The sequence below is a fragment of the Achroia grisella genome, unplaced genomic scaffold (genome assembly GCF_030625045.1).
Source record: "Achroia grisella isolate CSIRO2021 unplaced genomic scaffold, CSIRO_AGI_Agris_v1 utg1433, whole genome shotgun sequence".
NCBI classification, from domain to species: Eukaryota; Metazoa; Arthropoda; class Insecta; order Lepidoptera; family Pyralidae; genus Achroia; species Achroia grisella.
In genome coordinates this window covers 384604-399899 of record NW_026712632.1, presented here as the reverse complement: position 1 = coordinate 399899, position 15296 = coordinate 384604, and the positions used below count along the sequence as shown (strand labels likewise).

The 15296-nt window shown below is 38.5% G+C and overlaps 1 protein-coding gene across 1 annotated transcript; it reads left to right on the top strand.

Annotated features, from left to right (window-relative positions):
* Positions 1-2048: 2048 nt before the first annotated feature.
* Positions 2049-15005, top strand: LOC131855478 (F-box only protein 28). Its single transcript, XM_059206756.1, has 9 exons — positions 2049-2297; positions 5783-5910; positions 6586-6706; positions 7755-7947; positions 8603-8718; positions 10077-10164; positions 11691-11780; positions 12826-12957; positions 14429-15005. Exons 1-9 carry the CDS (start codon positions 2214-2216, stop codon positions 14701-14703), a joined length of 1227 nt encoding a protein of 408 aa, XP_059062739.1. The 5' UTR covers positions 2049-2213; the 3' UTR covers positions 14704-15005.
* The last annotated feature ends 291 nt before the right edge of the window (positions 15006-15296 follow it).

Genomic DNA, 15296 nt, shown 5'->3' with positions numbered 1-15296 from the left:
GTTAAATTTGTTTCTTTCATTTCCTCAGTCATCAGTTATCATTAGCTATCAGTCGTGTCAATTTTTTTTTAATTTAAAATTACACTTTTGAACAATCCTTTTAGTAATCCAGGCTTCTGAACTAGCATTAGACGTATTACAGAACCTAGTTCCTTACTAATACATGCGCTTTGATTATAGATTGATGAAAACTATTATGTCATCTAAAAGATAAAAACTAAAGTTATAAAAAAAATGTTGAAATAAACATAACATTTTGCACTATATTGTGTGTGTGTCTTATGTGCAAGTATGATGTATGTGTGTTTATATGTATGTATGTAATTAAATTTGTTGTCAAAAGTTACCGCGGTAGAGTTAGTAAAAATTCGCCTACCTACATAGCTCACCTCAGTCTCCTGTTTCAGCTGACACGTAGCTTGCTGTGTAAGCTGTGTTATAGGGTGAGATTTGGCAGTGAAATGTGCTTTTTTTTATAATGGATGTTAATGGAATGCTGTACCCGCCTGCGCTAACAGTACACGCTGGCGCACCAGTGGATGATGATAAGTATCAGGTCAGGTAGCCCATCGTGACAAATTCAAATATCACGGGGAGTGTTCTGAGGAATTGTTCGGATTAATACCAGCTGCTGAGTTTCACCACCGTACCACCCGCCAGAAACTGAAATACCATCCTGATGATCTGGATGAAAGGCGGTCTTCCACCGTGCGGTTTTCTAGAAACTTTTTGCCTCGCACAACCACATTGTGGAATCACCTTCCAGCAATGGTATTTCCGAACCGATACGATATTGAAACCTTCAAGAAAAGAGCTTATTCCTTTTGCAATTCCCCTGGTGTTGCGGGTGCTCATGGGCGGCGGTAATCACTTACCATCAGGTGAGACACGTAGTCGTCTGTCACGTGTTATAAAAAAAAATCACGAAGAATTTATCACGATGGTTTCCAGAGGGAACCGCGTGGAGGTCAACCTGACATAGTACATTGCTAGTAATGGGGTCATTGTTCACGTTACTAACAATGCCCTTTCCTCTCTTTCCTTAGGTTAATTTGGTATTGAGTCGGTCAGAAATATAAAAATATTTCGGTCCTGATCACATTCGAACACATAACCTTTTGCGGTCTAAATCGAGGTAGTAACCACTACACTACGATGCTCTCAGATCTATAAGAAACATGACTTTGGGGAACAACATCAAAATCGGCCATAATGTGTGTAAAAAGGCATAAATAAAATTATTGGCATATCCGAATTTTTTCTTTAATTATTAAGCCACATCATAAATTTAATTTAGTGCTAAAACTAGATATTACAGATAAGAGAATATGACATCTCTACATGATTCAGGGACACTACCAGAGATATTCGCATATATAAAATTTCATCAAAATCGATTAAGCCGTTTCAGTAAAGAATATACTGTGTGTGACACAAAAAAATTATATATTAGATTACTTTTAACTACAATGAAAAAGAAAAACAATAGATTTCAATAAGAAGAAGGTTATTATATTGTAGACTAGCTGTTCTCCGCGACTTCATCCGCGTGAAATTTAACTTTCATTTTCTAAAATAAACGTATTTTTCTAATATAAAAGTAGCCTAAGTTACTCTTTATTAGATCAGCTACCTGCCAATAAAAGTTCCGTCAAAATCGGTCCAGCCATTTCAGAGATTAGCCGGAACAAACAGACAGATAGACAAATTATAAAAATTATAAAAAATGTTATTTTGTTGTATGTACCGTACTTATATTCATATGCATGTAGTAAAAAACGGTTATTTCAATATTACTGATATTACAAACAGATACTCCAATTTTATTTATATCTATAATCTATACATGGTACCCATACATTTTGTTGCTGTGTATAGGTCATAAGTTCGATGAACTTAATGATTACCAGAGCACATAAGAGATGGCGCTGTTCCTTTAAATTACTCTCACATGAGCTGTCAAACACGTCAAAGCAAAGCTCTATTCCTGCTTTGTTATCGAATTTTTCATCTCTTTTTAACACGTTCTATTAACTCAACATCAGAAGAAGACAAAAGTATTTGTTTAATTACTAAGCCAAGCTGACTGACGGAGAAGAATCGCGAATAAACCACATCGCTTTTGTTTCAAAACTTTAATGTAAACACTAAACATTGTTTATATTGGTTTTCTACGCGTTTGATGTGACACACTCGTTTTAGTTTATTGAAGGATGGATCTCCTGGGTCTACCAGTTGTCGTGGTAGAGAAAATATTTTCGTATCTCACTTACGATGAAATTGCAAAGAATAGAATGGTAAGAAATTATTCTACATTTATTTATAGTTATGAGCAATTATAACCCTACTTGTTATATAAAATGGATTCTGTTTCCCTTGCGTCAGCTGACGAAGTCTTCTTTTGGATGTCTTCTTATAGAGCCATTCAAGTAGTTTCTAAGTACAAAATCGTAATTTAAATACTTTAATTACGATCCAACTTTCTTTTAAATCATATTCGTTGGATGTTCAGAATTCCAGAATTAAACAAATACATAAATCTAATAATATTTGTTGGTGTGTTGGTCAGTGTATACACGCCCATATCTCACTCTTTCTTATATATCCTTTAATTACACTGTATTTTGAAATGTAGTGGTAAATCTTGTTTGATTCAACAATAGATTAATAAGTTATTAATTGAAGAGGATTGTTAGTAATGTGGACTAATAAACATATTGCTAGCGTTGTATGATGTCAGGTTGACCACTCAGTGCCCCCTGGAAATCATCCTGGTAAATTGCCATTTGTCAAGATGGGTTAACTGACCTGACTTCATGCTCATTTTGTCAACCTCCATTGGTGCTCTGCCAGCATAAACCATTTGGGCAGGCAGGTGCGTCAGTCTACCATCCATAAAAAAACATGTCTAAAGCCTATACTTTATTTCTGCCTATATAAGTTTAAATACACCCTTATGGTATTTATAATAAAAAGATACAAAAGGGTAAAAAGATAAAAAAGATACCAATAATATAATAAAAAGGTACAAACCCTTATATACCTTTTTAACTCAGAACCCTAAAATTACACAACAAAATCTGTCTTATTTAAAACATTTTTAATGTAACAATGTTGGAACAATGTTTGAACTCAAAACAATCAATAAAATTACAATTTATAGCTGAACTATAAATTTATCTGGTGTTTCATCTCTACTCTGTATACACAAGTTATTATTTGTATGGATGATAATGGACTGCTGCCTAAGGCTTGTGGAACATAAGTGTGATTAAGTATGAATATTTTTTTTTTATACCACTTAGGTGGCAAACAAGCATACGGTCCATCTGATGGTAAACAGTTACCATAGCCTATGGACGCCTGAAACACCAGGGGTGTCACATGCGCGTTGCCGACCCTTAAGAAACCTTAATATACCCTTCTTGAAAAACCCCATGCTGTAATCTCCCGAAAAAACCTCGGCAGGTAATTCATTCCACAATCTAAGTGTATGCAGGAGGAAGCTCCTCTGAAACTGCACAGTCCAAGACCATTTAGGTTCCAGCGTGTGGGGATGAATTTCCTGTCGATGGCGAGCGGTGCGCTAGTAAAAGGTAGCCGTAGGCATCATATCTAACAATTCATCAGAACACACTCTGTTGTATATTCGCTATATATAATATAAAACCTCCTTAGCCATCTAAGTATATTTTACTTTTTTATTTAATTTTAAATAATCTTAAATTATTATAACAAAAGTTTGATACCAAAGCATGGCATATTAATAATTCATTTTTATTTTGGACATTACTTGATTATTAAACACTAGTGGATAAAAGGAATTGGTATTATTTTATTGGATCCGTTAAATATAAGCGAAGGATGATATGTTGAATATAACTTTAGGTCAGTTAGTCTATCAAATTGTTGTAGAAATATGTAGTAAAACTATTTAGTCATAAATAGTTTTACAAAAAAAATGTATTTAATGCTTAAGATGGCAGAGAGTAAAGTGCCAATTATATAATTTTGTTTTTGTAATTTTGATTAAAGAATACAAAAAACCTTTAAATATATTCATATCAAAAGAGTTTCTCAACACAAATTAACAAAGAATTTATCGCAATGGATTCCAGGGGGAGCCACAAGGTTTACCTGACATAGTATATTGCTAGAATAGAATAGAATAGAATATCATTTATTCAAATTAACTTACATTGAGGCACTTTTGAATAGTCATCACATTTTTTTTTAATCTACAGCTCATTCAGAAAGCTGTCTCATCACAAGAAGAACGAGCAAGAAACTTGTGTGTTGCTCGCATTGAAGTCATCAGTCCACATTACTAGCAATTCCCTTCCCTCCATCATGTACTAAATGTACATGAAAAGTTAATTTGAAATTCCAAACAGACACATTAATTTTATGTATTTCTATGTATTTACAAAACATATTTATAGGAGTGAAATGTGGTCATATGTTTATCATGTTGATAATATCTGTGATCCGTGCGTTGCATTCAGATATATAATCTATATATTACTAGATGACCCCGCTAACATTGTTTTGCCATATAAATTTAAATTGCTATTTAAAAATAGGGGTTGTTGATAGTAGTGAAAATTTAGGGTGGTATGTATTTTTTAATGACACAATAAAAAAAAAAAAATTAAAAAAAAAACTAAAAATTCATAGCGCTGGCAATATTATTTGATTGCACTACGTACGAATGTGTAGCGGTTTCTATATTGATTATTGCATGCCTCTCACTTGTTATTATAAATAACATCTATTCAAAAGAGCAACACACAAGTTTCTTGCTCATTCTTGTGATGAATCTGCGTTCCGAATGAGTGGCAGAATAAAATATGACTATTCAAAAGTGCAAGTATTGAGTTTATTTGAATAAAGATTATTTATATCGTTACATAGTTTATATCATTACATCAGTGTTTTGTTCCTTGAACAATGTTCCACGCTGAGCTTCGACCTTTTTGCATTGCTACAGATCACACATAATAACACAATTTTATATTCTTATGAACATGTTGTGTGTGATTGTAACAAACAAATAAACGATATATCTATCTATCTACATAGTATAAAACAAATTTGCTGTTGCTGTCTGTCCCTATGTAAGCTTAAATCCTTAAAACTACGCAACGGATTTTGAAACGGTTTTTTTTAATAGATAGAGTGATTCAAGAGGAAAGGTTATATATATAACTAGCTTTAGCTTCCCGCGGCTTCGCTCGCCTTAATTTATCCCCTTAGGGGTGGAATTTATAAAAATACTTTTTTAGGGGATGCCTACGTCATAGTAGCTTTATGCATGCAAAGTCTCAGACCGATCGGTTTAAAATTGACAAAGTTTCATACAAACTTTCATCCCCTATATTATCCCCTTGGGGGTAGAATTAATCAAAATCCTTTCTTAGCGGATGCCTACGTCATAATATCTATCTGCATGCCAAATTTCAGCCCGATCCGTCCAGTAGTTTGGGCTGTGAGTTGATAGATCACCATGTCAGTCAACTTTGAGTTATATATATATTTAGATACATGTACACTTGTGCATATATATATATGCACAAGTGTACATGCTACTATATAGTAAAGTAGGATGTGTGTAACACATACCGAGCCTGTCACGACGAGATAACCCAACAAACATACTACTTAATGTTCAGTTGTGACCTATTGTAGTACACAAAAATAAAAAAAAATAAAAAAATGTACACTTGTGCGAAGTCGGGGCGCGTAGCTAGTTTCTATAATAAATATATGTATAATGTTACAGGTATCGAAGTCATTTAACGATATATGTGTGCGGCTACTCAACCGCGGTTTCCTGATGATTGAGAGAAGGCACGCGCTGGCGTTGAAGAGTGTGAAGGCGCAGCTACCACGAAGAGAATCTGAACGCAGGTCATATAAATAAAATAACATAAAATAAAAAGGTCATATATCTTATTAATATTATAAATGCCAAAGTTTGTAAGTATGGATGTTTGTTACTCTTTCACGCAAAAACTACTGAACGGATTTTGACTTTACAGTAATACAGCTTATGTGTCAGAATAACACATAGGCTATATTTTTTATTGAATTTTAACGCGTGTAAAACCGCGGGCTCTGCTAGTATATCTTATATATAACATTCTCGTGTCACAGTTTTCGTTTCCATACTCCTCCGAAACGGCTTGACCGTCAGACCGGTCAGAGAAACGGCCAACATCTATTTTTCATCCCCCTAAATGTTAGGGGTAGTCCACCCCAAATTTTTTTTTTATTTTAAGGCAAAACAACGGTTCCCGGGACAGCTAGTATATAATATAAATAAATAACCCTGGACGAATAACAGCGCCATCTCATCACAGCGCCAGCGCATTCCCGCGTGTTATGCGTACTAGACAGATATAAATATTTGATAGTTTTGTAATTACATACATAATATACATAAAAAACACCCAGACTAAACAATCATACTCATGAATACAAACGCTTTCACAATGAGAGGAATCGAACCCGCGATCATCGAAATCAAGGCAGTGTGCTAAACCACTACTTCATTGAGGTCATAAAAAAACCGATGTGTTGCAGGTACCACCCGTTGTCTCGTCACTGCGACATCTTGACGTCCATAGAGACGAGGATATCGATGCTCAACATGACCTACTCCAAGTTCATAGACAGCGGCATGTGCTGCTTCATACCGGGCAGGGTGAGTGCACATCAGTTTGTATTGTCCGGGGATCGAACCAACGACCGTTTGAAATCCAATCTGGCATGGCAACAGTTGTGTATATATGTTGGGGTATGCTTAGGGTTGCCATCCGTCAGTGTTTCCCCGAATTTGTTCTAGTTTACAGGACATCTGGGGAGCGTCCGAGGTAATATAAATGGTGTTTTATCTTAAGAACAAAAAATCGAATTGATTATTAAAACAATTTGTAACAAACTAAAATATTCTGTTTTGTTATAATTGTAATGATGATAAAAAATTACTACATTTAATTTTAAGTACTGTAAATAAATAAATACACTGATCATGTTTCAAGCAAGTTAAAGAAAAAGTTGGAGTCGTGTCGTATCAACAGCTAAAAGGACTGATGGAAGATCGTGGAAGGTGGTGAGCGCTCCACCGACAAGAGCACAGCTCTTAAATTATGAATGAATGAATGAATGATCATGTTTAAAAAAACCTGTTCACATGTCCGTGTTCTGAACTCTAAACTTCAGGGTTTTCACGCGTCCTGTCCTGGTTTCCAAATTTTAGAGATGGCAACCCTAGTTATGCTGAAATAATGTCGTGATGAAAGATTGAAAAAACATAACCCTTTCAGTGCCAAGAAGCACCGTCGCATTGATCTCGCAAGTTGTGAGAAATATATGGCACTAAAAGGAGTAGTTTTTTGGTTGTCTCTACCCACCCCGTAACAGGCGTGTAGATAAGTTATTTGATAATATTTTTATTTTTAAAGACTCATCTGAGATAAATTTAAAAACGACACATTTGAAATAATAGTTTTGGCAATTATAATTATTTAATTATTTGCTAGCTACATAATAGCTACAGATTTGGATTTAGGCAAGCACAAGCTGGCCTTCAGCCGATTCATAAGTCTCTCCGTGGGTTTGGAGTCCCATCTGCACGTACTATCGTCCGGTGAAGCTGTAAAGGCCAGCTGCGGCCGACAGCATTAGAGTAGTCCGAAAAAGGTTGGGATCTTACAAAATAATAATAATGTAGTACCTTTATTTACTACTAGGTGATAGATGAGATGCGGCGCGTGCTGTACATAGTGGAGACGATGAAGACACCGCCGCGGGCGCACGAGGTGCTGCAGGAACTGCGCGACATCTCCAGCATGGCCATCGAACACTTCGACGACAAGGTCTCGCCGGCCTTCCGCAAGCGACTGCAGGAACGGGCGGCGCAGCCCCCGGCCCGCGCCCCACCAGGTCAGCATCACTCGCACCAGGGGAGGTTGGAGTGGCTGAGGTCAGCATCACTCGCACCAGGGGAGGTTGGAGTGGCTGAGGTCAGCATCACTCGCAGCAGGGGAGGTTGGAGTGGCTGAAGTCAGCCACACTCGTAGCAGGGGAGGTTGGAGCGGCTGAGGTCAGCCATACTCGTAGCAGAGGAGGTTGGAGCGGCTGAGGTCAGCCACACTCGTAGCAGGGGAGGTTGGAGCGGCTGAGGTCAGCCACACTCGTAGCAGGGGAGGTTGGAGCGGCTGAGGTCAGCCATACTCGTAGCAGGGGAGGTTGGAGCGGCTGAGGTCAGCCACACTCGTAGCAGGGGAGGTTGCTGCTGAAGTTAACCACACTCGTAGCAGGAGAGATTGGAGTGGCTAAGTTCAGCCCTACTCGCAGCATTAGCACTATTACAGCGGTTATTAAATGCGAATTGATTTTGGTGAAATTTTAAATGAAATTTCAACGCTTCGAAATTATGTAAGAATCTATCTCCCATACTGATATGTTGATGTGATGATGATGTCGATAATGATGATGAATTAGATTATAATGATGATATCATCATCATCACATCGACGTTATACACTCATATAATATTAAGTATAAATGTAACTAGCATCTCATCTTTATATAGCAGGTGTCCTAGCTCCGTTAGCGATTAGACAAGAGATGCTGCAGCTCCGGAGACAGTCCGTACTGAACGCGAAACTGTCACTATACCTCGCCGGGCAGTACAGCAAGTTTTACAAACGGGTGAGTTTGTAAACAGAGTTATTTGTTTTTTTATACAACTAGGGTGGTAAACAAGTAGACGGCCCGTCTGATGGTTAATGGTTATCGGACGCCTAAAACACCAGGGGGGGTCCCTGGTGTTTTAGGCGTCCGATAACCATTTACCATCAGACGGGCCGTCTACTTGTTGTTCTTGTGCGTGCGCGTTGCTGACCCTTAAGGAACCTTAATACATTAATATGAGAAAATATTTCACTCATGGTAACTTTATAAATGTATCAAGGAAACTGTTAAAGGGAAATATATCACAGAATTTTTTTTTGTGTCGCATATATGACTGATATGGCCCTATAATAAAACTTATTTTCTCGACAAGCCGTGTCAGTCTTATATGTCTGACGCATCCTGTTAACGGTATGATTTTAGGGGCTTTATTTATATGCCAGTTTTGTTGTATATAAGTATTTTATTGTAATAAAAGTAATTTACAGACAGATAAAGTAAAGAAGAACAATATAAAAAAATTGTGATCAGAATTACAATAGTTTAGTAGAATATCTGCAGAAGAAGCCATTTTTTGTAGTTAGATTTTCCCGCGCAAGTGCAAAGCGCCACAAACGCACAATATGCAAGGCGCGCAGCCGCAGTAGGATCACGAACGCGTCATGGCAGTATGTGCGATGTTAGTACTATAAGTATTAACACATCCAAACAAGATATAACAAGTATTAACCTGTTGTTCAGAACACAGCGCCTTCTACCAAATCGCGTACATCAGACATATATGTCTGACATGCCTCATGTAGAACTTCTTAGCGTCAGACACATATGACTGACTTGGCGATTAATGTGTTAATATACCCTTCTAGAAATACCCCACCAGTTGTTCTAAACCCAGCGCCTCCTACCAAATCGCGTACGTCAGACATATATGTCTGACATGCCTCTTGTAGAACTTCTTAGCGTCAGACACATATGACTGACATGGCGATTAACGTGTTAATATACCCTTCTTAAAATACCCCACCAGTTGTATCAAACACAGCGCCTTCTACCAAATCGCGTACATCAGACATATATGTCTGACATGCCTCATGTAGAACTTCTTAGCGTCAGACACATATGACTGACATGGCGATTAACGTGTTAATATACCCTTCTTGAAGTACCCCACCAGTTGTTCTAAACACCGCGCCTCCTACCAAATCGCGTACGTCAGACATATATGTCTGACATGCCTCATGTAGAACTTCTTAGCGTCAGACATATATGACTGACATGGCGATTAAATTTTTAATATACCCTTCTTGAAATACCCCAATCATTCTTCGATGTATAGAAAAAACCATGTACATAAATCATATTAAAATTGTTTTCAGACAATGGATTATAAGAAACTTGCGTGGAGGCAAAGCAAGACTATCAGAACTCTATTGAACAAGCAGAGAGAACAGGACGCGGCTATAGGTCTGTACAATCATATATATATATATATATATTGTTAGGAATTACCTCTAAATTTATTTAAATAAAAGAAATTTATAACAAATCCTATAATTAATTTTAACAATATCAGTACAAGGTAGAACTTAAATTATATAAAGCAAATACGGTATGATACGGAGATTCGTTCGAGAGCACGTCTGTCGACCAAAAGAGACTGCACACAGGGTTTCGCAGCCTTTTATAGACGCGCCGCACTACGGTGGCGCCACCAGCGGAATTTACACCTAACAATATATATATATATATATATATCATTACAAAGTATAAATTAAAGTCGCTGTCGCTGTCTGTCGCTATGTATGCTTAAATCTTTAAAACTACACAACGGATTCTGAAGCGGTTTTTTTATAGATTGAGTGATTCAATGGGAAGGTTTATATAATACTAGCTTTTGCCCGCGGCTTCGGGGGTAGGGGTGGAATTTATCAAAATCCCTTAGGGGATGCCTACGTCATAGTAGGTTTAGGTACGCAAAGTCTCAGCCCGATCGGTTTAAAATTGACAAAGTGTCATCCCCTATTTTATGCCTTTGAGAGTAGAATTAATCAAAATCCTTTCTTAGCGGATGCCTACGTCATAACATCTACCATATTATGACGTATAGCATGCCAAATTTCAACCCGACCCGTCCAGTGGTTTAGGCTGTGCAGTGATGGACTCTTAACCCCATTGCTAGAAATGTCTCTCAGTACTCTCAGGTTGACCTCCACGTGGTTCCCCCTGGAAACCATCGCAATAAATGCATGGTGACCTCATGCTCATCTCATCATCCTGCACTGGTGCCCCGCCAGCGTAAACTGTTAGCGCAGGCAGGTGCACCATTCAATTATCCATGCACCATTCCATTACATTGTCGATTATATCCGTACCAAGAGTAACCTGACATTGAGGGTGACGCAGCTGGAGTCGAGCCACAACGCGAGTTTGAAGGCGTTCGTAGCCCGGGTCCCCACCAACATGCTGCCCACCTTCATGAAGGAGGACTACTGGCCGAAGGGTGTGGTGTACCGGCGCTACCGTGGCAGATTGCCGTCGTCAGTGCCGTGATCCCACAGACAATTTCAATATCTTAATTTTATATTATATCATATGTATATTAGTCTATAAGGTATTTACAATATGGGCCTAGAATCCCGAAATAAATAAATACAAATAAATAATCATCCACATGAAAAAAAAATTATATTATAAAAGCATTGTGGTCAGGTCAGTTCATCGTGACTTAGGAAGTATATCACGTAAGTTTCTAGGTGGAACCGCGTGGAGGTCAACCTGAGAGTACTGAGAGACATTTCTAGCAATGGGGTTATAAGCCCACATCACTAACACTCACCTTCTCCCCATAAACGTAATATTCAGAGCCATTGTTAAATGTTATAAACCCAATATTTAACATACTCAGAGTATATTTCAATATAACTGAGTAGGGATCGACCCAAACCGTGTTACCATCGCCGGAGAGTTAGTAACGGTGGTTTCTGTTGCAGCCGATTTAAAGCGACGCATCGAGGAGTGCGATATAAAGTACAGCGAGCTGACGCATACCAATCAGGCCGTTGGCGGGAAAGCTATTCCGGGTAAGCATCCATCTATCTTCAGAGAGACTCTATATCTCTCTATATCTTCAGAGATAGATAGAGGAGAGGAGAGGGGATTGTTAGTCAGACTGACTAACAATCTTCTCTCCCTTCTGATGATTCCTCCAGCTTCATTGCCGGGCAGCACATTTTTCAGCGGTATCTTGTCTTCTTGAACGAAGCACCAGTGTAAGGATGATAAGATGAGCATGAGGTCAGGTCAGTTAGCACATCGTTACAAATTGACGAGGAATTTACCATGATGGTTTCCAGGGGGAACAACGTGGAGGTCAACCTGTTAATAAATTACCAGTGATTGGATCGTTAGTTTCTCGCAACTGCAACCGCTCGATACAGCCGTGTGTAGATGATGACTTGAACAGCTACGAAATAGAAATCATTTTTATTCAAATAAACATAATACAAGCACTTTTGAATTTTTTGTTCTACCACTCATTCAGAACGCAGACTCATCACAAGAAGAACGAGCAAGAAATTTGTGTGTCGCTCGTTTAAATATATGTCGTTCTAAGTAGATTTCTATCAACAAGGATTAGGCATGCGACAATCAACATATAAACCGCTACGCACTCAATCTTTGTGCAATCAGATAAGTTTATGTTAAAATTTTAAGTTTTTCTACAAAAAACATTATTATCATTTATAGATGACTAGACTTTGCCCGCGGCTTCGCTCGCGTTAATTTATCCCCTTAGGCGTGTAATTTATCAAAATCCTGTCTTGGGGATGCCTACGTCATAGTACCTTTATGCATGCAAAATCTCAGCCCAATCGGTTTAAAATTGACAAAGTTTCATACAAACTTTCATCCCCTATTTTATCCTCTTGGGGGTAGAATTAATCAAAATCCTTTCTTAGCGGATGCCTACGTCATAACATCTACCTGTATGCCAAATTTCAGCCCGATCCGTCCAGTGGTTTGGGCTGTGCGTTGATAGATCACTACGTCAGTCACGTTTGAGTTATATATATTTAGATATGAACTAGCGTTCACCGCAGGTGTTAACGGTTCTATTCCCGGCAGGTGGAGGGAGCGAGGCGGTGTCCCCGCCGGGGGGCGCGGGGGTGGGAGGTGGTCTGCGACACTTCGGCAGTCAGATCAAGCTGGACCTCTCCGTGCTGCCCATCGGCACGGGGAAGAGAACCCGTGGACCCAGTCAGTATACTCGCACTACCCACGCACCACTCCAACATGCTACACTGGGCAGAAGGGAGTTGTTAGTAATGGGAACTAGTACTTTGCTAGCAATGTACCATGTTAGGTTCTCCACGCGGTTCCTGGAAACTATCGTGATAAATTCCTACTGAATTTGTCACGATGAGCTAACTGATCTGACTTCATGTTCATCTTATCATCCTCCACTGGTGCCCCGCCAGCGTAAACCGTTAGCGCAGGCGGGTGCACCATTACATTATCATCCATTAAAAAAATATGTTACACTATTACTTAAATCGCTAACCGAGATTTAACACTTAAACTACTTAACTTTATGGTAAACTACTCGCCCCGGCTTCTCAAGATGTACATGTATTATACATATATATATAATAATTATAATTTATTTAGTGTAGTATAAGCATCATAATTTGTTTAACTTGTATCAATTTTCGGTTGGGGGCCTGGTGATCTGTATTACAGGTTATGCCTATCTCAGACACCAGCTCCTCACAGCAAATCGATTAAAATAATAAATTTAAGTATTTTACTATAAAAAATACTACATGTATTGTTGCCATTATGTTTGTGAGGAGAAATAATTAAATCATATTATTATTATATTATTATTATTACATATAAGTTTAGTAGTAGATAGAGTGATTCAAAAGGAAGGCTCTTGAATCACTCTATCTACTACTAAAACTGCATTAAAATCCGTTGCGTAGTTTAAAAGAAATAAACAAACAGATAGCGGAAGTGTCTTAATTTTGTATAATGTAAAAATAATAATAATAATCTCAGGACAATTCACACAGCGCTATCTAGACCCAAGTTAAGCTAGCTAAAGATTGTGTTATGGGTACTAGACAACTGATACAAATACATAGATACATATTTCTTCGTAAATACATACATATTATACATAGAAAACACCCAGACCGATACAAACAATCATACTCATGAATACAAATGTTTGTGCCGTGCGAGGAATTGAACCCGCGACCATCGGTCGTAAAGCGGCGTGCTAGACCGCTAGACCACCGTGGTCGTCGATGTCTCAATGTTTGTTTATATGTAAAGATATAGGTCTATAAACTATTCTACGTATGCTAAGTAAATACACATTAACAAGTATTAGGCATGCGACAATCAACATAGAACCGCTACGCACACAATCTCTGTGGAAGAAGATAATATTGTCAGCATCATTACATAGTATAAAACAAAGTCGCTGTCGCTGTCTGTCCGTCCCTATGTATGCTTAAATCTTTAAAACTACGCAACGGATTTTGAAGCGGTTCTTTTACCGGTTAGTGATTCAAAGGGATTTATATAAATAACACATGTACACCAATGCGAAGTCGGGGCGAGTAGCTAGTTATGTTATATATACAACTTTTCATACACTTTACGAGCGAAATGTATTGAAACGTAAAGTTATAAAACATGCCTAAATATGTTTTTCCAGTGTTACCAAACATCAAGCCACGCAAGGCCCTAATCAAACTGCCAAGTCTCTCCGACGAGCCCCCCGCCAAGCAGATGAAGATGGACGACAGCCCATCAACCTCGCAGAGTCCCAGAAGCAAGTCACTGTCCACCATCGCCAAGATACGAGGCATCACCAACGAGATACGACACCTCACCAACCTAACCAACTTCGAGGGGAAACTAAAACGCACTTTAAGTTTAACGTCATTAGATCTAATTGAGCTTGAATGCAAGAAGCAGAAGTTAGATTAGGTTAGTAAGTTTGGATGCGGCATCGACCAACTTCGAAGCGAAACTAAAAGGCACTTTAAGTTTAACGTCGTTAGATCTAATTGAGTTTGACTCCAAGAAACAGAAGTTAGACTAAGATTGTAAGTTTTATGGATGCGGCATTGTGTGCCATCAACCTCGCAGAGTCCCAGAAGCAAGTCACTGTCCACCATCGCCAAGATACGAGGCATCACCAACCTGACCAACTTCGTGGGGAAACTAAAATGCACTTTAAGTTTAACGTCGTTAGATCTATTTGAGCTTGAATGAAAGAAACAGAAATTGTATTAGGCTAGTAAGTTTGAATGCGGCTCGCGTGATTGGGAATCGTACTATCATTATCATCATCTCAGCCCGGCAGACGTCCACTGCTGGACATAGGCCTCCCCAAAGATCTCCACGACGATCGGTCCTGATCCGGCGCTGCTCGCATCCAATGCCTTCCAGCGATCTTGACCAGATCGTCGGTCCACCTTGCTGGAGGCCTTCTCACGCTTCTGAATATTTCCTTCTTAAGATTGTAAATTAACAAAATTTAGTATATATGTTAGCCAACTCCGAATTCAGAACAAACT